At 34.6% G+C, this 24,604-nt stretch overlaps 1 protein-coding gene across 1 annotated transcript in view; it reads right to left on the reverse strand.

Moving 5' to 3' along the window:
* The window catches only part of CNTNAP4 (contactin associated protein family member 4), a 222,609-nt gene that overhangs the window by 41,086 nt on the left and 156,919 nt on the right, over positions 1-24,604 (reverse strand). Inside the window, exons 12-15 of the mRNA XM_039888850.1 lie at positions 22,936-23,055; positions 15,204-15,401; positions 11,390-11,546; positions 5,784-5,911 (exon numbers count right to left, since the gene is read on the reverse strand). Coding sequence (XP_039744784.1) covers positions 5,784-5,911; positions 11,390-11,546; positions 15,204-15,401; positions 22,936-23,055 — 603 coding nt within the window. The remainder of the gene's footprint in view (positions 1-5,783; positions 5,912-11,389; positions 11,547-15,203; positions 15,402-22,935; positions 23,056-24,604) is intronic.

Genomic DNA, 24,604 nt, shown 5'->3' on the forward strand with positions numbered 1-24,604 from the left:
AAGCAAGTCATTTACAAGGTGGAAAAGTAGGTTTGACCCAGAACTTTCCACAGCAACATTCAAAACCAGAAGATAAAGAACCACTGGATACAGAAAGAAAATGTATCCAGCCTAAGTTTTTTTTTTTTTAAGTGTTAAGGCAAAAGGCAGGCATGCCCAGGTTTGAAATAACTCTGAGAATAAAGCAAATAAAAGCCCTCTACAGGAAAAATAAATATAAAACCCTACTTCATAATAAAATATAGTCAATCAGAAGATATCTAGAAAAGAAGTGAAAAAAAAAGATGCCTGCACCTCTCAGTGAAGAGTGGGATAATATGTACGAACTGCTGAAAGTCACAGAGCATGACCCAAAACTGTTACACCAGTTTCTAAAAAGGTTAAGTGTAGTGTTACCTTACAAAACAGAAATTCTACTCCTGGATGTATATACAAGAGAAATGAAAACGTAGGTCCACAAAAAATCTTCTACATAGATGGTCATATCAGCATTATTCATACAAGCCAAAAAGTGGAACAAATCCAAATGTCTATCAATTGATTAACGGATAAACAAAATGTGGCATATCCATACAATGGAATATTATTTGGTCATAAAAATAATGAAGTATTGATACATGCCACGACATGGATAAACCTGGGTAATGCTATGCTAAGTGAAAGAAGCCAGTAACAAAGATCACATATTCTGTTTTCATCTCTAGAAAATGTCCAGAACAAGCAAATCTGTAGAGATAAAAAGTAGATCTGTGGTTGACTAAGGCTGACGTGTGGATGAGAGGGAAACAGGAAGTGTCTGCTAAATAGGTACAAATTTCTTTTGGAAATAATGAAAATATTCTAAAATTGATTACAGTGATACTAAAATTGATTTAGTATATTGTACAACACTACGTAATATACTAAAATAATTAAATATACTAAAATATGATCGGATCGTACACTTGAAACTGGTGAATTGTAGGGCATGTGAATTGTATGGCAATAAAGCTGTTACCAAAAAACAATATAAAGTTAAACCAGCCAAGTTTGATGTAGAGTTCTGAGGCAACAAGTATTCTCAAGCATGTGCCAACCCAGGAAATGCAACGCTTAAGGGTCTTCCTGGGGGGAAAAATGAAAATATCCACTACTTACCAAGGCGATCCAAGAAGAAATAAATCAAAATAAAAATCATTGAAGAATAGAGAAGGTCTGATGATAGGACTAGTGGTTAGCATTGAAAAATAAATAACTATACAAATAATAGCAAAACTAGCAAAAGTTAGGTGGCAGGGGAAAAAAAGATGATAGGACAAATGAGTGATAATATTCCCAGTTTTCGGAATAGCTCAATATTGTCTAAAATTTAAAAAGTAGTTTAATGTAAAATCTAGTAACTCAGTAACATTTGAAAATTTTCGTAGCTTTTAAAAAGTTCAGCAGGATCATTCAAGTTGAATATCTATCGGATATATAAATGATATAAAGCAATTCCTTTGGCTTCATTTGAGTTTCTTCTTCCTCAATGTCAATTAATAAAATTTTGTAAATTTATTTCTAAATTTCTATTCTCCTTTATGGGGCTGGGGTTCTCGCCCTGGAGCAATTTTGCACCCCAGGAGATATTTGGCAACTTCGGGGAACATATTTGGTTGTCAGGACGGGGAGAGTGATGCCACTGGAATAATGCTAAGTGTCCAACAATGCACAAGACGGCCCCCGACCACACAAGAAATCATCCAGCCAAATGTCAAAGTGCCGAGGTTGGAAAACCCTGCCCTAGACATATCTAGCGATGCCTGGAATAACACTCACTGGTATTACTCAGTATTTCTGAGTTGTGTGACTCTTGGTGATTATTATGCTCTTTGACATCTTGGAATACCTTAAAATTTTATAACAACTCTGTGTCAATTACATTAATGTTTAATATTTAAAACAATGAATAAAGGTATATACATGTATAAAATTGTCAAGAAAGGGTATTATTGTAGTCCTGAGAATTATCAGGATTCCTAGTCTCAAAAAATGGGAGTATTTTGAAAGTGTTAGAAAGAATTTTTGTTCCCTCCCGTTTGTAAAATTTCCTAAATATCAATTATTAGTGACACAAATATTTTCTAAAGAACAGAAATCAAAACAAAGCAAAATAGGCCACAAAATATTTTCTTCCAAGAAGTAGAAAGTGTTTCAATTTTATGAAGGCACCATATCATTTAAAAAGTGAAAAGCAAAGAGTAGTAATATCAAGTAAAATGTGTGCTTATTTGAAAGCACTTCCACTGTCACAAGTCCAGGTGTACTGAGGAGGAATAGCTCATGGTTCAATTAGACCTAGGTGCTCCTTGTACTATGTGATTTTTCAAATCAGAATAAGTCTTTCAATATAATCTAAACTTTCATTAAAAGTATATATTTGCATATCATTTAATTGCTTATCAAAAACTTATTCCTGTCTCTCATGAATAATTCACGAGCTATAGTTTTCTTGAGCTGCACATGAAAGATCATTCTCTTTCTTTCACGAACTGCTATTTATTGATTTTCTTTCATGTAACAGGTAATGTACTAGGTACTAGGAACCAATAATAAATGAACAATAGACCTGCTCTTGATAGGCTCAAAAATAATGAAAAGTCTGTATGAGAAATATATCTTTGTAATATGGTCAACATTCTTTGAAAGTGCAGGACTAAGTGTTCTAGAGACCAGTGGAATGCTTCATGGAGGGAGGGTTTGAGTCTGAGTGTGAACGTTTTCGGTAAAAAGGATTGGGGAGATTCTGCAGATGAAGGAAACCAAGTGAAAAGGAAACGAAGCCAGAAGCCATCAGCGATCCACAAGTTTTTTGTGCTGTGAGATCTGCGAAAACAGGAAAAGCTCCCTGTAGATATCTTCCTGAAGGAAGTTCAAAAACATTTAACCCTGTGTGTCAATACTGGACTTCTGCTCTTTCTCCTTAGCATTTGGGAAGAGTTCTGAAGATGCTCCAGCTCCAGCTGGCATGCTCTCCAGGTCATCTGCATGCATGGTGAAGTTGAAAAATTGCTAGGTACCTCGAAAATGAAGATATTCCCACTGCTCCTGGGAGAGGGAGCAAAAAGGAAAGTACAGGAGAGAGCCCTCTTACTTTTAACCTACATATTTATAGATTATAATTTATCCCCATATCCACAAATAAATAAATTCATCAAGGACAACAGTATTTACTAAGTTTTATGCCTGCAGCACAACTTTAAAGACAGCTTTATCATTCCTTTACATTGTACTTTAGGTAAAACACCTAATGATGTGAACTATGATCTTCGACATCAAACGACAACAGTAGCAGTGACATGGATTTCAGAAATACCGACATATTTTTAAAAATGAAAAGAAGGACTGGGAAAAAGACAATATCAATTAACTAGGTGTAAGCTCATGTCTGGTACCAGTAAGTCTCATACTCATTTTTGTTCATCTGTCCTGCTTTCTCAAGCCTTCTGTCTTCTTTCCTAGAAAAACATGGCTTAATATAAAATTTCCAACATCTCTAGTTTGTGTGATAAAACCAAATTTTTTTTATTCTCGTCTTTCCAGTTTTCTATTCAAATCTAAAAATTCCTGGTCTCAACGAAGGGTACTACCAGCTTTACTGAAATCAGATAGCTGGAGGTCATCCTCACACCCCTTCAGCCTCCACTCCCCTGTAAACCATGCTGAATGTACCTCTCCAGCTAAGCCCCTTCTTCAGCCCCATGCCAGCCATTGCCCAGTTCAAGCCCTCATCACTTTTCCTCGTCTTTGCTGATCTTTAGGTTTACAACTGTTCTTCACGCTTTCATTTGGATCATGAAGATTAAGCCTTAATTTTTCAATGTTCCAGTCTTAATGCCTTCTGGATAAGGTCCACATACCTTTCTTCTGCTTATAAGGCCCACTGTGCATGATTCCATATCTAGAAGCCTCATATCTATACAGTGTATCTCACTTGGAAAGAAAAAAAATATGTTCCCAGGTCATTTAACCTTCAGGGTACAGATTTTCCATAGAGAGAAAACGGGGTGTTTGTTTATCTGCGGCCACTGCTCTTCTTACTGAGAAAATAAAAATGAGCCCTTCATGCGGAAACGGGCCTATGACCTCACGTGAGGATGAGCCTCGACCCTAAAATAGATATAGGAGACAAGAAGGCCAAGCAAGGAAAGCTCTCGGTTACTGTTTTTAATAAGCCAGAGATTAATTAGCAGATCTCTAAACACGAACGATTTGTAAATTCTCATTCCTAATGTTGTTATCCTCCCAGCCCCGTATCCTTATGGTCACAAACATTTAATGCTCTAGTTTCTCAGCCTCAGCACTATTGACATCTTGGACTGGATAATTCTTAGTTGTAGAGTGCTACCCTGCGCACTGTGAAGTATTTAGCAGCATCCCTGGCCTCTCCCTCTAGATGCCAGTAGCATTCAAACCGCTCCCCCTCCCCAACTGTGGTAGCCAAAAATGTTCCCAGATATTACTGAATGTCCACTGAAAGGGCAAAATCACCTTGGACAGAGAATCACTGCTCTAAGTGAAAAGGTGCTGTGTGCCTGAGTTCCTGGTAGGAAGTTTCTGAGAAAGAAACCTAAGGGACAGAGTCGGTAGTGACCTCAGACAAAGCAGGCCATTACCCCAGGTATTGTGACAAATGAAATGAAGGGGCTGGCGAAAGCCAGCCTGGGTCCCCGAAGAGTTAAGAGCAGAGCCAGCAGTGAAAAGTGCATGTGATGTATAGAACAATTTCCTATAGTCACACAAAGCTGTGGCACTTTCCCGGATGCACCCTGAGTTTACAACCTCATCTCTTTGCACCTAATTTTTCTCTCCATGAAATATCCTATGTCATCTTCACATGATTGTGTAAGGCCTACTGGCAGAACAGGAAGTAGAGATGATAAAGATTAGGGATGATAGGTATAATGGCAGACAGTTTTTTACAATGTATATGTAAATTTTTATAGCCCAGTATCATCTTTGCTTTTTAACTAAGCAACATTTGCTATGTATCTCCATAAATCCACTGAATTGTCAGAGCATCTCTTCCTCTGTCGAGCCGCTAGAATAAAATTTTATTTTAATGTATACTTTTAAAGTTAATAAATATTTCTTCAATTTTCATTTTAAATTCTAGAAATAACTAAAAGCTTAGAGAATTAATGCATCAGTCTCTAACCTAACTGATTTCAGAGAGTTTATGAATGGACACACATGCTCATTTTATTCCCTGCTAAAAACATGTATTTCCTGTGAAACTATATTTGAATTTTAAAATTCTGGTTTAGAGTGTTAATACATTGAATAGGCACAACAGCATGTCCCATGGAGTTAGAGTAAACACATATACAAACTGAAAAAAAAAATAAGATTAAAAGTTGAACTATGTTTGATTACACTGGTATTTGATTCTATTGACATTCTAATCTCACCCCAGGCACAACAACAGGAAATTAACATACATTGTTAACAATTTTGCACAGCTCTAAGGCTTTCTCGTATGGATAATGGCATGCAGAAATTTAGGAAATGCTGGAATGCGTTTATGAACCAATCACCCAGATGCTTAGTGGTTTCCTTCTCTAGGATCTCAGGAAGGTTTGCCTTCACAGCATTCATTACAAGGCTTGGCACTTCGTATTTTATTTGTTGACTAAAAGAATATTTCAGACATTGCTTATGACTTTTCACAATATAGGTCTGATCGATTATTATATGATAGAAACACGATTCTTAAGTAACATCACTTTTCTCAGATGTATTTACAACACATTGCCACCACTTACTGTCTCCCAGGCAGAGCAGAGGCCCCAGTTTATAAGCTGCTTCTGAATGCGGCCGGCCTGTGTCTGTAATCACTATCTTAGTTACCGGCAGATGTTCTTTATAAGAAAGGAATCCAGTGTCATTCATCCTAAAAAAATAATAACAGCAACAAAATTCTTAAAATTACTCTGATTAATATAATTATCAAATAAACAATAGACCTTATTGCATTTCAAAGCCAAGATGTTCAGAGCTAAATTTGCATACATACAAGAGTAAGGATCAAATTGCTCATCTGAGCATATAAAAATATGGCAACATTATAATACCTCTTGCACATGGAATATAGTTGTTGATTTTTAAATTCAGTTGGCTATTTTCTACCTTAACATTTACTATAATGATTGATAACTGTGTTTTTAGATCTACCATTTTGACATTTGTTTCTTTTTTTTTCCCCCATATGATATTCTGTATTTCTGTCCCCTCTTTCCTGTCGTCTCTTGGTGTATACCATATTTTAGTATTTAATTTTATTTTATTTATTAACTTTTTAGCTATATGCCTGGTTATTATATTTTAATATTTGCTTCATTGATTACAAAATGCATCCTTGATTTATTATAGGCTACTTAGATTTTATTTAATATATTATTTAATATAAAATGTCAAAAACTTACTACAGGATAATTTCCTTAACATACCTCCCCCCAACACACACACTTATATGACCTGTTCTTTGTGCTACTGTTGTAATATATTTAAATCCAGATGTTATAAACTTTATAATTCAACAGCAAATTTTAATGAATTTTTTAATGAAGAGAAGGATTTATATTTACTGACATATCCACAATTTCCAGTTCCTTTATTTCTTCCTGAAGATCTGAGTTTTCTCTCAGCCTGAAGAATATGTTATTTCTATGGTGCAGTTCTGTTGGCGACAGATTCTCTCAGCATGTGTTTAATTTGATAAGAACTTCATTTCACCTTCATTTTGAAATATATTTTGTTTCATGTAGAATCCTAGGTTGACATTGCTTTTTCTTTCAACACATTAAAAATATCATTCCATGGACATCTGACCTGTGCTAATGATGAGTAGTCAGCCCTCATTTGTATCCTTGTTCCCTGCATGGAATATGTTCTACTAGATCCACCCAATCTGGCTACTTTCAAAACATTTGTCATTAGCTTTTAGCAATTTGAACACAAGCCAAGGTGTACTTTTCTCTGTTTTATTCTGCATCAGATCCTCTGAGTTTCTGGAACCTGTGCACTGAAGTTGTATTAGTTATCTGTTATGACATAACAAATCACCCCCAAAACTTAGTGACTTAAAACAGCAACATTTATGAACTAGATCCTAGTCGGGACTCTGGCACAGCTTAAGGAGATCCTCTGGCTCAGGCTCTCTCCCAAGGCCATAGTCAAAGTTTTGGTGAGGACTGCAGTCACCTCAGCACTTGGCTAAGGAGAGATCTGCTTCCCAGCTCACTCATGTGGTGGTTGGCACTATTCTATTCTTTGCCAGTTACTGGACTGAGGGCCTCAGTTATTCAACAGCTGTTGGCTAAAGGCCACTCTCGATTCCTTGCCACATGGGCTTCTCCCCAGGACAGTTCATAACATGACAGTTTGCTTTATCAGAACAAGAAAGCTGGGAGAGTCAAAGAGAGAGGTGCAAGCAAGTCAGAATTCACCGTGTTTTACAACCTCATCTCAGAAGTGATGTCTCATCACCTTTACCATATTCTATTCATCAGAAGCAAGTCACGAGGTCCAGACTACCTTCGAAGGGAGGGAACTACACAATGATGTGAATAATAGGCTGGATGGATGATCAATCATAGGGCTTGCTACCACAGATGTTTATTAAACAAAATTAAAATTTTTTCATTCAGTTTCATCAAACATATTTTTGTCTCATTTTATTTCCTATTCTCTGGGACTCCAATTTCTTGCCTGTTAAATTGTTGATATTTTTCCAAAAGTCGCAAAGGTTTTGTTAATTTTTTTCTCAATCTTTTTGTTGTTGTTATTGTTGTTCCTGTGTTCTTCAGACTGAATAATTTCTTTTGATCTGTTTTCAGATTTACTGATGATTTCTTCTGCTATGTCCTATATAAGTTTAGTAAATTCAGTGAATTTTTCACTTCAGATGTACTTCCATGTTCTAAAATCTACATTAGCTTCTTTAATATAGTTCTCGTTTATCTGCTTAGTTAACTTTGTTCACTTGTTATTATTTTTATATAAGTCTTTGGGGATATTTATAATAGATGCTTTAAAGTTTCTGCCTGCTAATCAAACATCAGTGTCCCCGGGGCGGTTTCTAATAACTGCTTTTCTTTTTTCCCCTCCCTCTGTTTTTATCTTTTATTTATAACCATATATCATAGAAACTTTCAAACATATACATAAATACACAAACAGTACAATAAACCCTAAAGTATCCACTATATACCTTCAACAATTATCAACATGTTTTACTCATAATAAATTCTTGCTTTTATTAGTTTGTTTATATTATCATTTTCTCCTCTAAATACTGTTGTGCTCTTGATTTCTTCTTTGATCCCAAAACTGGTTAGAGGAGGCAAAATAGGAAAATAGTTACATACACCATAATTAGACTGCTGTTTGGTTTAAATCCCATGTATATAAGTTACTAGCTGAGTAAACAGACACTTACATAGTCTCTCTTGTCATAAACCTTTTCACGTGCAAAATGGTAATAATAATGGTATCTACTTAATAAAGATTTTATGAAGATTAAACAAGCTGATTAAGACAAAAATCTCAGTGTGCACTACTGAAAGCAGGTAGTATACATCCAATAAATGTTAGCTATTATTCAAATTTCCAAAGTATTTAAATTTATTTGTTTATGCTAGTGTTATTAATTTGTAGCTTTATGGCATTGACCATGGAGAATGTGAATTGTAACAGCACTTTGCTTGATTTTTGATTTATTGATTCAAATGATGCTTCTGAAATAATATGAGACTATGTTTTGAAAATATTTTTTTTGGTCCTTAAAAGAAAGTCTATTTTCAGTTTGTAGGATAGAGAAATTCAATATATAGCTATAAATCAACCTAATTGTTTTACTTCTCCACTTTCAAATTTATTTATAGCCTCTTCAATCTTTTAAAATCGAAGAATGTGTGTGTGTTCCCACAAAACTTTATTTACAAAAACAGGCAGAGGGCTGGACTTAGCCCATGGACTTTAGTTTGCCAACCCATTTTAGAGCTTCACTGGCATTGTTAGTTTGCTAAAAAGTGTTTTTTCATATTCTTTTTTTAAAATTTATTTATTTTAATTAATTTCAAGTATACAGTATAATGGTTAGACATCTATATAGTTCATAAAACAATCTCCCCAACTGCTCCCTCCCTCTACTGGCCCTACACCTAGCCGACATATTAATTCTAACTGCATTCTCTCTGCCACGCTCCCCATCCTATGGCCAACTACTAATTTGTACTTCTTTAACCCTTGCTTTTACTTTCTTAACTTTGGATCCAAGTTTACCCTTTTTTGAATATGCAATAACTGTTACCATGTTCTGGACATCATGGGTGATTTGTAGGGACTTGATTCTGTTATTGTTCTCTGATGGCTTCATTTTTGTTTTCACAGGCAGTTAAATCACATCTTTATCACAATAAATTGTGAAATGCTTGGTTTCGCAATTCATTAAGGTGGGCTTATGTCAGTTTCACTCTTAGTTTTCAATCATAACTCAGTTCTGGGACACAGTCTTTGCTGCAAAGACATGAACCCTCTGTTATTTCTATGGAAAGCTGAGGGATTTACAAAGCCCATCTCAATTAGTGAGACTTAAACTCCAAATCCTGTGTCCCCTCTGGCAGTCACTACTGAAATCTTTATGTTTAAGTCTGTTCGGTTTTCCAGCTGTGTCTCTCTGCCTGGTTGCTAGAAATCGGCCCTGTGTGCAGTTCAGGGGTCAGCCGAGAACCGGAGGGGAATTGACAAATGATGGACTCTCCTCAGGAAAGTTTCTCCTCTCTGAGATTTCCACAACCCTCTCAACTTCCAGCCATTCTGGCAATCCCAAATTCTGTGCTTTGACATCTCAAGCCCTCCCCAAAAGCTAATATCCTTTTTGAGTTCTAGCCACTCCATAGCATTAGTTTAGTTAGTTCCCTCATGGAATAGGCATATATAAACTTATATCTCACCCACTTGAGTTTTCTTCTTTCAAGGATGAGAGTCAGAGACTCCTAAAGCTGGCAGTTTCTATCTAGATTTGGTTGTTCTTCACTTACTTCAAGTAGTTGTTTTTATAGTTTTTCTGGGGAAGGTTATTTCTATGTAAGCTACATTACCATAAGCAGAATTTAATATAAAAAGTTTCAAAACCTTATTTTTGAAAATTATTTTTGATGAATAATATGTTATGGAGGTATTGGAGAGTTATCGGAAACTAAGTTAGTTATTTTTTTCTTTTGTTAAGCATTGCTATGAACATTTTATTCACATTTTAAAATACAATATTACTGTGTAGGTGTGTATTTTGCGAAGGCAGTGAGAAAAAAGTCTTCCAAAGGAAGTAGAAATTTTTAAAAACCAGAATTTGATTAAGGGAAATAGTCTTCATACCAAACATGTAACACTACAAGAATAATTATGACTTCATATACACGCCTCCTTCTAGGGTATTCTAAAAGAATCTATTTTTTGATATAATATAGTTGTAATATTTCCCCCCAAAATATGAAATATCATATAATTCGAAATGTGAGCTCAATTAACAGCAAACTGATTATTGGAATTAATTTATATTCTGTAACCAAATCAATCATATTTATAGCCAGGTTGGTTATTAATATTTTAAAAAACAATTCTTATTGGCAGATCCAGGAGAATAGTAAAGTAATATATACACATGGTATATTGAAATGTGAATATGAAAATTAAAAAATATTTTCACTTTACAAATAAATAAAATCAATGTATATTCTAACTCTAGTACAAAATATAATAAATATATTTTTTAATTTTTCAAAGAAAAACACGTAAGAATTTTTTTCTATTTGGAGAATAAGTTCAATTTTCAAATCCCTAAAATGTTACAGATTTTCTCTTTTAAAATATGATAAACTGAACATTAGTTCTTTGTGCCATGGTTTCTCCTTTAAACAAATAAAAGCTACACATTCATATAATTATGAGAAATTCTAAGTTTACATGTTTAAAGATTTTATAGGTAGCTTATTGAAGAAATGTATTTTAGTAATTACTGGCTATAAACATATTTTGAGAATAATAGAATGTTTAATTATACTTAATTTTAAAGAGAATGATAATTTACCTACAATGGAGAGGAAACATAAAAGCAATGCCTCTTTCATCTTATTACAAAAATAAAAGGTACATGACTTAACAGTTCATTACAAAAAAATAAGAGGCCATTGATCTAATATTTAGGATTCAGATTGATTATAACACATTTCATCAAAACAGACCTTCATCTAATTTCTTTAGTGTACTAACTTTTTCAGTATCTGCCTAACTTTATATATTTTGAATGATTCATTTAAAAAAAAAAAAAAGAAGACTTTATTTTGCATAAAGGAAATCAAATGGAAATCACCATTCGTTCCGGTCAGCATCACAGTTGCAGTAATATTGAGAATCAATGCAGTTCCCCTCCAGTCCACAAGCACATTTTGGAGGATCAGGCAAAGAACCTCCCCAATAAGTTTGTGTTTCATTGGTTCGTCCAACCCACCAGCTCAGAGGGGTTCCGTCTGAAAGACAAACACGAGAAATGTAACATCTGCTTTATATCCCACCGCCTTCCATCCCAGTATAATGCCCTTCCCTCCTAAATCATTAAAAAGAATAAAAGGAGAGAAAAATTGGTTTGATGTACTGATATTTCACACACTGTAATTGATGGCATTTCCTTAAGAAAGCTTTTAAAAATATTTTATTATTTAAGCTTAACTGATTGATATATTTTTCTTTGAGTAGAAAAGACACCAGCCATTCCTAGTTAATTCAGGCATAATAGTAAAATTGTATTGAGAGCAGTTCACATATGTAATTTCTTTGAAAATAATTTTTGAAACAAATTGATTTAAAAATATAAATCAAAGTAATTAACATATCAGAAATAAAACTGACTTGACAAGGGATAATGAAATGCTCATTAAAACATTATAGAATATTATGTAAAATCAATGATTTATCTCAATATATTTATTGGCTAAAAATATAGTAGCTGTTTATTAAACATTAGACATGGCGTGGCACTTCTTTGTCATGACTTAAGATTTATTTGGAAGCATGTATTTTTTCTTTCATTTAATGGCTTGGCTATTTATTTGCAGACTACAGAGTCGCACTGAAAGATCTTAATGCCTAAAGCAAACACTACATTCAAAAACAGTTTCCCTTAACCAAATGCATTTCTTTCTATGATGAGTGTTCGGCTAACAGCTCCTTCTCAGAGTTAAGGCTGACCATGATGCCGAGGAACTAGAGCAAAGAACAGACAGAACATTTAGGTAGGATTTTGAGAAAAGGAGGTGAGGCATGTGGGCAATCTCTCATAAAAATAAAAAATAAAAAAGTTAAGAGAGGAAAATTGTAGTCAGTAGAGAATCAGAGCATGAGAAGAATGTGACATCAAATCAGTCACTAACTCAAAATTGCTTGATCATTTTCTGTTAACATTCAAACTTTTTAAGTTGTTATCATCAGCCCCACTAAAAATCTGGGACTTTCACTAATTTCTCCCTTACTTACAAATGCTCATTGTAACTTTCTATTAGATAGGACCTCTACTAGTGCTGGAAACCTCTCTCCTAGCGTGACTATACACACCAGTTCGGCCATGCCAAAGAAACAAAGAGTTATCAAAGCTTGTGTTATGCATAAAGACATTAATATCAAGCCTTCATACTTTCAGTTTTTCAAATTGCATATTAACTCATCAACAGAAGGTGGAATCTACTTGAAACATGTACTAGATATATTTCAATATACTGCCTAAAACATTACATGTTCATAGGTTAAAGAGAAAATAAATCATTATTCCTGAAGTGTGAATAATATTTTTGCCTCTAAATGTCCTATCTTACCTAAAAAATAGAAACCACTGAATGTTTTAGTGGTACCAAATACCTTTGGTTCTGTCCAAGACTTTTTAAAGTGTCCTAAAGAATTTAAAGTAGAAAAAAGAATTAAGAAAATCATGAGAAATTTTTAACATTTAAAAATTAAAATGATAAAATCTCATGATCATAGAACATTCCCCTTCCCCTTCCCACAGTTCTAATCCCAAATAACTCTAGTATTCACATCGATCATCCTTCTAATGTGCTGAGTCAGCAGCTCCACATATTTCCACATACATCCCCCTTTACCCATCCATGACGATACCGTTATTACTTGAAACTGCTACATTCAAGATTCGAAACTGTAAATATAACATGTTTGACACCACCTTCCTGTTCTTCCTTATACATTAATTTCACCTAAAAATCCAAATTGTTCTATTTTTAATTTTTTCACCTCAAATCTATTCAACATAAATCCTAGGGTCATGGACCTGAGAAAAAGCTGTGCATTTAACTACTGTCATCATTTTCTGTTCTACCGACTTCTAAAGTTTGCGACTTTCTTCACTAGTGGTTCTCAAGCCAGGCTGAAACACTAAGGAGCTGAAAAAAAATGCATGAGCACCACTAGCATACAAGCGGGTTTTCCTTCAACTCTATGACTTCCCCTTTACTTTGTGTGGTGCTTGCTCACTAACAATCGGTTGCACACTAAACTGGTATGCTATGACCATGACGCACAAAAGAGCTGCAAATGAGGAACTCACTTCATGCACCTTCGTATGTATGTATTATGCACGCAATCATCACCACAGCCCTGTGAGGCTGGTATTAACAGCCGCATTTCAGAGAAGAGAAAACGAAGACCAAGAAAGACATCTGTATCTAAGTTCTATACCTAATCAATGAGAGACCTAGAACTTGAACTTAAATCTCTCCCCACCTCTAAATCCAGTGCTCTTTGCACTGCAACTATCTGATAGTGAGTCACAGATGAAATTGAGGTTTCGGGGAAATAAGATTTGAGTGAAAACCGGTAAGATGGGATAAAAGGTCAAATAAGAATATTTTAAAAAAGAGGAAGAAGGAGGAGGAAAAGGAGGGGCAAGGGGGGTGGAACTTAGGCATGGGGGTAAAAATCTGGTTGTATTAAGTGGGTGGAGAATAAACAGGAGGGGTGTTTAATTGGAAGAGATAGGTTCAAATGTCATACCAAAAGCTCAGAATTCTTCAGTATGATCCATATGACAAATGATATTCACATATGAAACACTGCTTTTAAAATTCTGGTCATTCTGTCTGGAACTCCAACCTCTCTTATGACAACAAACAGGAGCAAACATTAAAAAAGTGGCTTTATTGTGCAGATGTCTTAGAATCTTCTCAAACTTCTCAAGAAAAAATAAACCTGCTAGAATATGTCTGCTAGAAAACATGAAGGTTGCATGAGCAGATGGGTACAGAATATGCAGTTCTGGTGTCCAGACAGAAGAGTCTGTGTTGGATGGGCAGGAGCTTATTAAATAGCAAAGTGTCGAGATGGAAGCCGTGTTTCTTAAAGGTTGTTTTTTTCATAAAGATTAAGATTTTGAATTCTATATGGGATAGTTAGACGACATGGAAAGATGCAAGCTGGGAGGCCAGTTGAAAGCTCTTGCAGTAACTTTAAGAATTAGGCCATTAAGGGCTTACACTAAGGCAGTATTGGCGGGAACTGTGAAGGTCTCACTTAATGAGATATTCTCAAGGGAGAAAACACGAAACCAAACACCGAATTTAGGAGCAGACTGGTTATTAAAAGTAGAATAAAAGTAAGAGTTAAGATGATTTTCTGATTTCTACTTGAGCTACTGAATAAACGGGGTTGCTAGTGGCCTGTTCTAGTTTTCAGTTATACCCGGAGGCTCATTGTCAACAATCCACGAAAAAGAATCACACAGAATAGTCACTTTCAGAAAACTGAGTCATATTTTTATTAGCTCTTTTCTACGAAAAAACAAACTGTATGTGTTACTTGCTCTTTACAAGGGATAAATATTGTGAATTCACGGAGTATCAGAATGAAGCCCCTTTCCGTACGGTTATCAGGTTAAGGCCAGAAAGAGCCTCCAAAAGCAATCAAGGCTTTGAACAAAGCTCAGTATAAATTGACCTTGTTCTTTTCTTCAGGCAATAGCATCTCTGTGACTTCCAGACTGTGAAATGTTTGCTAAATACACAGGGAGCACACACCCGCAGTGGTTATATGCCACCACCTTGCAGAATTAAAGTCTTCAGGAGCTGGTAAGTAGAGTGCACTGTGCAATATGTGCAGGGGGACAAAAGCCTCAATTTACTGACCTTGTTTATTCACAAGCCGTGACTTCTTGCAGTAGTAGGCAAGCTCTTGCTCGCAGCGCTCCGCACGATTCATGGTGGCCTGGAGTTGCTCCGGGCTGGCCACGTACTCGAAAAACCCAGCATACGGGTTCTCTGGATTAGTGTTTCTCACTCTTGTTAAGTCAGAGCCATTGTGCTGTATGATGGTCCACGCAGTTTCTTGGATGCAGAAATGGGGGAAGAAAGAGAGGAGACCATCACTAGTCTGCAAAAGTTAAAATAAATAAAGAAAATCAAAATCACCTTTTATCTGAGTCAAATTTTTCTAGTCATCAAACCTCTCTGAGAGCCAGACTTAACACAAATGAACTCTTAAAACTTTTAAATTAATTAAAGTGATTCTATTCCTTGAAATTTATACAATTGCCAAGCTTTGCAGTGATTTTATTTTGCTTTTTCATGAAATTTAGCCAGACAACACATATGTTGAAAAATATTAAGAAAATTGATTATTAAATTTTTGTGGCACATTTTATTTCATCAAATCTGATATTGTACCTTTTAAAGATCCATGATTTCATTTTATTTTTACTTAAAGAAAGAAAAATAATGCTACCTATTATCATTGTAAAACATTGTGGGTTATTGATACACTCTGAATTCAAAGATGTTACAATGTAAAAAAAAGTGTATCTTAGAATTTATAGAATATTTTAAATTATAAGCAATGACTTTTCTAGTCTTAAAAGTCATCCATGTTACCCACAAAAACAAAGTCAAATTTTTATGGTCTGTATATCCCTGTCTTCAGACATTTAATTATGAGTATACATCTACTTCTTTTTAAATCACATTTGAAATGTTCTTTTTGGTATCATGTGATCTGCATAGTTATGCAATACGATAGGAAGTTACTCTTTTGAACTGAACACATCTAATTCAGCATAAGCAACTCAATTAACACAAAAAATAAAATATCTTTGCATATTTACTAGAGCTATCACTATCGGCCCCTAAATGTCTGCAAACATTTCCATCATACTGATTACCAAAACTATTTAGATGAAATAAAAATCCTACAATGTTTGTAACAGAAGATCAGCATAATATACCCATCCTTCAACTTTTCCAGCAAGACTTCATATTATATTTGGGTGATTACGGCTACCACACACACACACACACACACACACACACGAACAACAGATGAATCAAAAATCCTCTGATTTAATAGGTAAGAAACGGATTGGAAGTTGTCAAAATTCTGGTATATATGAGCTGTTAAGTCATATAACTCTCTGTACTACAGAAGAATATTCCAAATCAGAGGAAAACAGCAGCTAGAATCTACTTCACCTCTCTTCTGAGCTAATACATTCACATGGTTCAACAATCAAACTAAGACAAAGAGGTATACTTTGAGAAATGTCACTCCCAGCCCTCTCCTGGTCACCAGAAGTTTGAACAGAAGAGGTCTGCCAAATAAATGAGACAGGACACAACTTCAACAGCCTTATTGCCTATGTGGAGCATAATTTTTCTCTGAAACAATAGCCACTACTTTTATTTCTGCCTTGCAGTTCAGCTCACTGTAGAGCTTTATCAGCAAAATATTTTCCTTGAAAAGGACATGACATATAAGCTAATGAAATTAATTATAGATGGCCAAATGGCAGTACAATGTAGATCTAAGATGTTCAGATCTGTGTGGCAGGTGTGGCATGGATCTGTGCCCATAAGAAAGTCAGAGAAAATCTGAGCTTCCATTTCCAAATAAAGTAGCAAAGATATAGTAAGCCATATAGTAGGTCTGAAATTCTATAATTTTAGCCAACTTAATCTTGGCTGTTAGGAGTTTAAGATTATTAACAAGGCAAATCTGTTAGTCCAGCCTCTGTTGGACTCTGCCTTTGTTGTTCAGTAAAATGATTCATCTTTTCTTGTGGTAAATCAATGGTGCATGGAGGAGCTCAACTCTGGCTGAGCAGCCGCCAAAAGAGCAGGACAATAAACCTGCATGAAACCTTTGTCCCTATGCCTTTTGGGTCACACTGAGAGGGACTTCCCTACAGTTTAGTGTCCACTGGTTCAGAATTAACACATGATTCTAAAGGTCTTTTAAGTTGTTGCAAGAGATTCAAGGCCATAGGGCATGACAGCTGTTAAAGGGCAGCTCATATAAATACTTCCTTTTGAAATTCTAAAATTTCAACATTATGATCGTTTCTGTAAGTGATTTTATTTTTTAATAAAAAGTGCTACAAAGCAGGAAGTTGAACAAATGCCACACTTATTAGGCAATCTAGATTTCCAGGGCAAAGCAGAGACAATGAAATCATCACAACAGTTTCTGAGCAATGGAAATGAGTGCCCAGCAGCCAAGTTCCACATCTTATGTAATTTACTAACGGGAATCTCTCAAAAATATTAATTACAGCCTCTTTTCTGTTCTTTCAGACATGAGTGTGTCATCCGATATCTCCACAAACACTGATTTAGAAATCACAACTGTAAAAGACATAGACTTCATCACAATTTGCAATTCAGTATTTTGTTACTTATTTTATTGGTCTTTTCCACACTTCTGTAAGCTCTAGGAGAAGAGTGATAGTTTTCAATTTGTTAACCATAGTACCTTCAGCACATAGCACAGGGGCTTGGCACAACATGCAGAAGACATTAGTTAAATGAGGGGATAAACAAATGAATGAATAAAAATGATGCATTGTCCAGATTAGAACACAACCTTCTAGGTTATCTGATTCTGATTTTATGGTGGCTCTGAGACTTTCATTACCTTTTAGCTGTTTTATAACTCTAAATTACAGATAACTGATTGAATTGCAAAATAATGTTAATTCTGAAATTGTGAAGGCTATGAGATGTTATCCTACTTGCAAGTTAAGTTATCCTGTCTGTCTCATTCAAATTATATTTATCTACATTTATCTATCTATATGCTGATATAGCTATAGATGATAAGAATATATAGATAAAGACTAACAGACACAGGAGATCTCTAGATCGGGGACCATTTGCTCACAGAGAATCTTAGCAGCATCTGTTCTCCACATCCCAATTTTCCAGAGGCCCACACAATGAGTGCCAGATGCACCCGCACATGCTGGAGTTACACCACGAAGAGCCACACTGAAACTAAGAGGCTTCCAGCTTATAGAGGAAGGCTGGAATCTTTTCTTCTCCTCCATAGAGTGAGAGAGGAGAGGTGCAAATCTTCAGTTTTTTACTACTCTTAGAGTGTAGGCAAATGCTTCTGAGAGAGATGAGCCTATAAATCTCTCCAGAGCAATTCACTATCTCTAAATTCCATCTAATAACATCTCATAGCCGTCACAATTTCAGACTTATTTATTTAACATTATGTAACATTCAATTATCCTGTAAGCCAGGCTTTCAGATTTTTTTTCTAGGAGAGCAGGTTTCCTTATAACACATAATTCTTGTTTATAGACAAGGAAATTCTACCTGGTAAAGATTCGATTGACTTCCCTCCTCCACTCTGAAAGAAGCCAGATTTGCCTCCATTTTCACATTTATCTCACTGTTCCTGTGATATATATATGTATGTATGTATGTTCTTTGGATTCTCCTTTGAATAGTTGCAACATCTTACCAGCTTCCTCATTAATAATGTATTAAACTAAATCTTTAAAATGTGTTTTTTAGCATTTATTTTTATATCTGTATAAGAGCCATGATTTTTTTTTTTTAAATATCCTTTATCAGGTTCAAGGAGAGTTGTTAAGGATATATTGGGAAACGAGTAAGAAGGGACAGCTGAAATAGGCAGAAAATCTATTAAATTTAATAAATACATGAAAAAATTAAAAGGCAGTTTGGGTCTACTGGTGTCTTTCCCTGAGGAGATTTCCAATAATATAAATTGCATGTAAAGCAACTGAATAATTAAGAACTTAATTTATCTAGGCTGACTGCTATTTTTTAGTGTGTAGCAGTGTAGAGGGGGGAAAAACATGCTGTTTAAGCAACACAGTTGCAGAGCTTGTGTTCCTTCATACTTAATAGCTGAGGGTGATGGATGTGATAAAGACTAGAGCAGGTAGGAAGTGCTGTGCCAAGGAAAGCTGGGAGATGAAAGGAAAGAACATTTGGGAACAAAACAATATAAGCAAGGCTGCATTTGAATAAAGATAGTTAGTTATTAACTCTCCGAGCTATGAAGAAAGCCTTTATTATTGAAATCCGTGAGGTAAAAATAATTCTATTATAAGTCCTCTACTTCCCAGCCTTCTCACTGAATGGTCTTGGGAGCCCCTATCTTAGAATCATGTGGGGAGAGCTTGTTAATGGAATAGAGACCCAGACCTTGGTCTCTAAACTTACTGAGTCAGTGAAACTAAATCCAAGAGTCTTAATAGCAGTGCAGTGAGCAAGGGTGACTGTAAGCCACCGAAGTATCATTTTCACAGAAGTTTGAAAGCCACCGCTCCAGCTCGCATCATTTTCTCTCCACTGAAACATCCTTATGCAGTGTTTGATAATGAGAAACTTCTTGAATATAAAACTATTTCATGATAGAAAAGCAATGGAATTAGTGTAAAAGAAAAGTGTCCTATACATTTTAACAGGGGCAGACACTGGAGTTCATATTATTCTAATTATTTTCCAATTATAGTTAGAATACTCTGTTTGGAAAGACTTTTTAGTCTTTAACATAGTTTAGGAAAATGTCCATTCAAAAGAGATTTTCTTTGCATCTTTTAGCTTGTAATGCTTAAGGTGCTTAAATGCATGTGAAGACATAAGAAATCAGTGACCAGAGGAGGACCCTCATCCAACTCTGCTACCGCCAGAACTTCCAGTCACCAAAAGGGTGAGAAATAAACTTTTATTGTTTAGAAGCTACCCTATTTGGTATTTTCCTATAGCAGCCAGAATGGACCAAGACAGGCACTGTCCTCGATGGCTGTGACAGCTCATGGAAGCCACCTGGTTGTGTTATTTGAAAAAATCTTTAAAGATGCATTCTATAATATTCCCCCAAATATTTGTCTCCCAGGTTTGACCTCCATTTGCGGTTTTCAGAATTATACATTAATACGAAGGAACCATTGTTTCCATATTCAGCTGTCGTCTCGGTATCTCATCTGAATGTGTAACAGACATCTTGAACTCAAAATGTGTAAAGCTGAGCTCCTGATCTGGACCCTCAAGCCTTTTCTGACCACATCTCAAATAATGGCAAGTTATCTACTCCAACGACCCAAGTCAAAATGTGGTGCTGTTTTTGGCTCCTTTTGTTTTTCTCACATCTCAGATATATTCAATGAGAAAACCAAATCTCCTTCCCCCATCTGCACTGCTATATTATCCAGTGCAAGCCACCATTATCAGCTTTTACTGGATTCCTGCATTTCTTGAACTGGTCTCCATACTGGTTTCCTAAGTCTTTTGATAGATAGATAGATAGATAGATAGATAGATAGATAGATAGATCGATCGATCGATCGATGGATGGATGGATGGATGGATGGATGGATGGATGATATGATAGATGATGGATGGATGGATTGAGATATATATAGAGAAAGATGTGTATGTATATACTGTGTGTGTGTGTGTGTGTGTGTGTGTGTGTGTGTACACCCATGGTGTATATATATATGGTCTCCCAAATTCTTTCTACCCCTGCTCCTGAATAGGCAGCTCCCAGCACAAGAACAATTAAGATCCTATGAAAGGAAGTCAGATTGCATCTACCATTGTTTAAAACTCTCCAGCGTCTTCTCTTCTCACTCACGGTAACGCCAGATACCTTATGACATTGTTGGTGGCCCCATGACTCTTCTCTTCTCTCCCCTGCCCTTGCTTGCCTCTCTCCTGCTCTCCTAATACTCCTTGATTACTCGCCATATCCCAGCCACACTGGTTTGGTTGCTGGTTGCTGAACACACCTGGGAAGAGCTCCCCCATCAGGACTTAACCACTAGATATCTCATCTGCCTGGAAGGCTCTTTCCCCAGTATTTTAAGAGGTGAATCCACTTCTGCAACACCTCCTGCTTCGATTGAATATTTCTTTTTTCTGTTGGTTTTGCTCCATAAAATTTTGAGTTCCTGAAATAGCACTGTCCAAAGTAAACCTTCTGCGGTGATGGAATAGACGTTTATTAAGCAGTTAAAATGTGGTGAGACTGGGGGGACTGACATTTCATCTTATTATAATAAATTAACTTAAATTTAAATTTGTAACCAATGTCACATCAATAAATTTAATAAAAATAAATAAATTTAAATTTTTTTTAAATTTCAATTCATTTAGTTTGTAAAACTAACTCTGAATCTAAATAGATACTTGTTTGCTAGTAGCTACTCTGTTGGATAGCATACTTCATCTAGAATCCATTTCTTTGTGTTTGATGATGAAGAGATCAATATTCCTTTTTACATTTATATATAATTTTCCCCAGCACCACTGGTTGAAAGGAATCTTGATCCCTTCTATTTTATATCATTGGTCTGTTTGTTTACCCTTGTGCTAATCACACACTGTTTTACTTAACTTATCAGTATAATGTCTTTATATCAGATAGAGTTGAGGCCTTCAGCTTTATTCTTCAAGATTAATCTGGTTCTTCTTGTCCCTTCACATTTGCTGATAAATTTTAGAAACTGCTTATTTTCATTAAAACAATTACACCAACCAGCAAACAAACACCTCACTGAAATTTTAATTTAGGTTTGCACTGAATCAATGCCTACTTGAGAAAATTTGATATTGACACATTGAATTTTCTAATCGATAAAAATTTTATATTTCTGTATTTATTTAGGATTTTAGTTTAGCTCAAGACCATTTAATATTTATCCATGTAGAAGCCTTGCACATCTGTCATTACATTTATTACCATGTATTTGAGATATTTCGTGCTAGTAAAAATAGAATCTTCTAAAATTTCATTGTCTAATTGCTTATTGCTGGTATTCAGAAATAAATTAATTTTTATATTAACTGATATCATCCTAAAATTTAGTAATTTATCTCTAGATTGTTTAGAATATTCTCAATACATAACCTGGACATCTACAATAAAGAGAATCTCGGTCTTCCTTTCCAGTACTTATATCTTTCATTCATTTCTCTTGCTTTATTGCACTGGCTCAGACCCCCAAATAATGGAGAGCAGGGTGATAACAGCAGACATCCTTCTGTTAATGCTGGTAACAGGGGAGATACCTTTAATATTTCACCATAAACTGTGTTATATGCTATAGTGGTTTTTTTGTGGATACTCTTTAACAAATTTAAGGAAATTTTCCTCTATTGGTAATTTATTGATTTTTCATTTTCTTTTTTATCATGAATAAATGATGAATTTAATCAAACTTATTTTTTCGTGATTATTAATTCCTATTTAAATATACATAAGTAAAGAATTCAAGAATAAACTTCACTTTTATCTACATTTAAAAAATAAATATTTTTCAAAGCTTTCATATGCATTAATATCCTCAGAGAATAAAGTCTATCATTTTTGTTTTGGGACTTAATAAAATACATTTATTATTAGGTGTTTTATATATATACCACATGCATAGAAAATAATGGCAACATTTTAAATCATCATCATTAATTATTTTTTAAAGATTTATACATTTTATACATTTTAATCAAATTGCAAATTAGGTCAACTCCCCACTTGCTTCATTTAAATTTTGTGTCTAAAGCATTCATGCAAATTTAACTATTAAGTGAAAGTTGATTAACTCACCAGTCATATTGCAATATAGAAGAAATGGTTCTAGGGGACCACTTCCATCTGAGTCTACATAGTAAAACCCTGAAGTATTTCCTCTATGCTTATAAGCTTCACATGACTGCTCATAGATAGCTGTTAAAAAAAAAAATTGGATCGTTATAAATGGAATAGTTTAAAATGAATCTCTTAAATTTTAATATGGACAGAAAATACTCCAAGTTTCAAAATGTAATACATACATTATTGACCAGAAGAAAAAGTAAAATGTACTTTAAAATAAAACTCATTCTGTTTTTAAAAACTGATAAGGATGAAAGTAGGTTAAATAGAAAAAAGGGAGCATGAGGTTACATTTTATGGCATTATTTTTTATCACTAAAAGAATATATTAGTTAAAATGAAAATTTAGGTTATTTTTACATTAGATAGAACAAAAGAGAAGGTAAACAGTTTACATGTTAAGACATTTATAATGAATCTTTATAATGAATTCATCCAAATAAATTTTTCAACATCCATTTTGGAATTTCTAATTCTGTTTCACCTTGTAATAATCTGACATCTGAAGCACAATAATGCAATCTCCTTAAATAATTTGCTGTTATCCAATAATTATACAATAGAAAAGTTTTAAATAATGTAACTATTCTCCTTTCTCACACAAAATTATCTATAGATAAAATCCTTTTTTGTAAAACAAATATGGTTTACAAAGTTCCTCATAATTTAAAAGCTAATTTACAAAAGAGGCTTTCTCTAATGCTCTGTAATGAGAATTCAAGATAATTAAAATTCATATCAGAAGAAATATTTATATGAAATTTGCCGCCAAGTGATCTCACTGTGTTTTGATTCATAACTGGATGCTTTTCAGTATATAATTATATAATTTCCATGTATGAGGTTTGATATTAACACTTATATATAGTGCCCAATCTCACTGAATACTTGGTCAAATGTACTGATAATTTCCATCAAGCTCTTTATTCTGTGAAATGAGAAATAAATCATCCCTGAATGTCCTTCCCTGATGTATTATTCTAAATTTTCGAAAATTGTGTTAATAAGTTTTTAGACCATATGTAATTAATTTGCTCAGTGTTACAAAAATTTCAGATAATCATACCAAATTACTTCTCCACTCCTCCACAAAATGATAGTTTTATTTTTTTCATATTATATATTATATAGATGGAAATATAGGTATGGATTGCTTTCTAATCACATTTGTACTTTGTGCAGTGAAGCAGGCACACAAAAATAGTTAATTTATACACTTCTATGTGCACATGCCTATGTTCATAAATTCCTAGAAAGATGTTATATCTACATATAACTTTGGAGAGAGGGTAGGTATTAGAGAGGTCACGTGATCGGATAAGGATAATTGGGAGTACTTTTGCTTCAGGTGTATTGCTTGACATTTTATAACATGATTGTTTAACACGTTATTTTCTAATAAAACCTTTTAAAAGACCCCATTGCTGCCCCCTCTTTACTATGCAAAAGATAGTGATGGTTTCACTATAACTAGGTTTCCCATCTTGGACTCATTTCTCAGAATGGTTATTGGCAAAAATAAAAAAAGAAAAAAAGAAAGATAGAAAAAGAAACCATTCAGCTCCATTTAGACTACCTGCTCAATCCCCTAATGAGTTAACTCAGTGATTGGGGTCAAACT

This window comes from Pteropus medius, unplaced genomic scaffold (genome assembly GCF_902729225.1).
Source record: "Pteropus medius unplaced genomic scaffold, Ma_sr-lr_union100, whole genome shotgun sequence".
In the NCBI taxonomy this organism is placed as follows: domain Eukaryota; kingdom Metazoa; phylum Chordata; class Mammalia; order Chiroptera; family Pteropodidae; genus Pteropus; species Pteropus medius.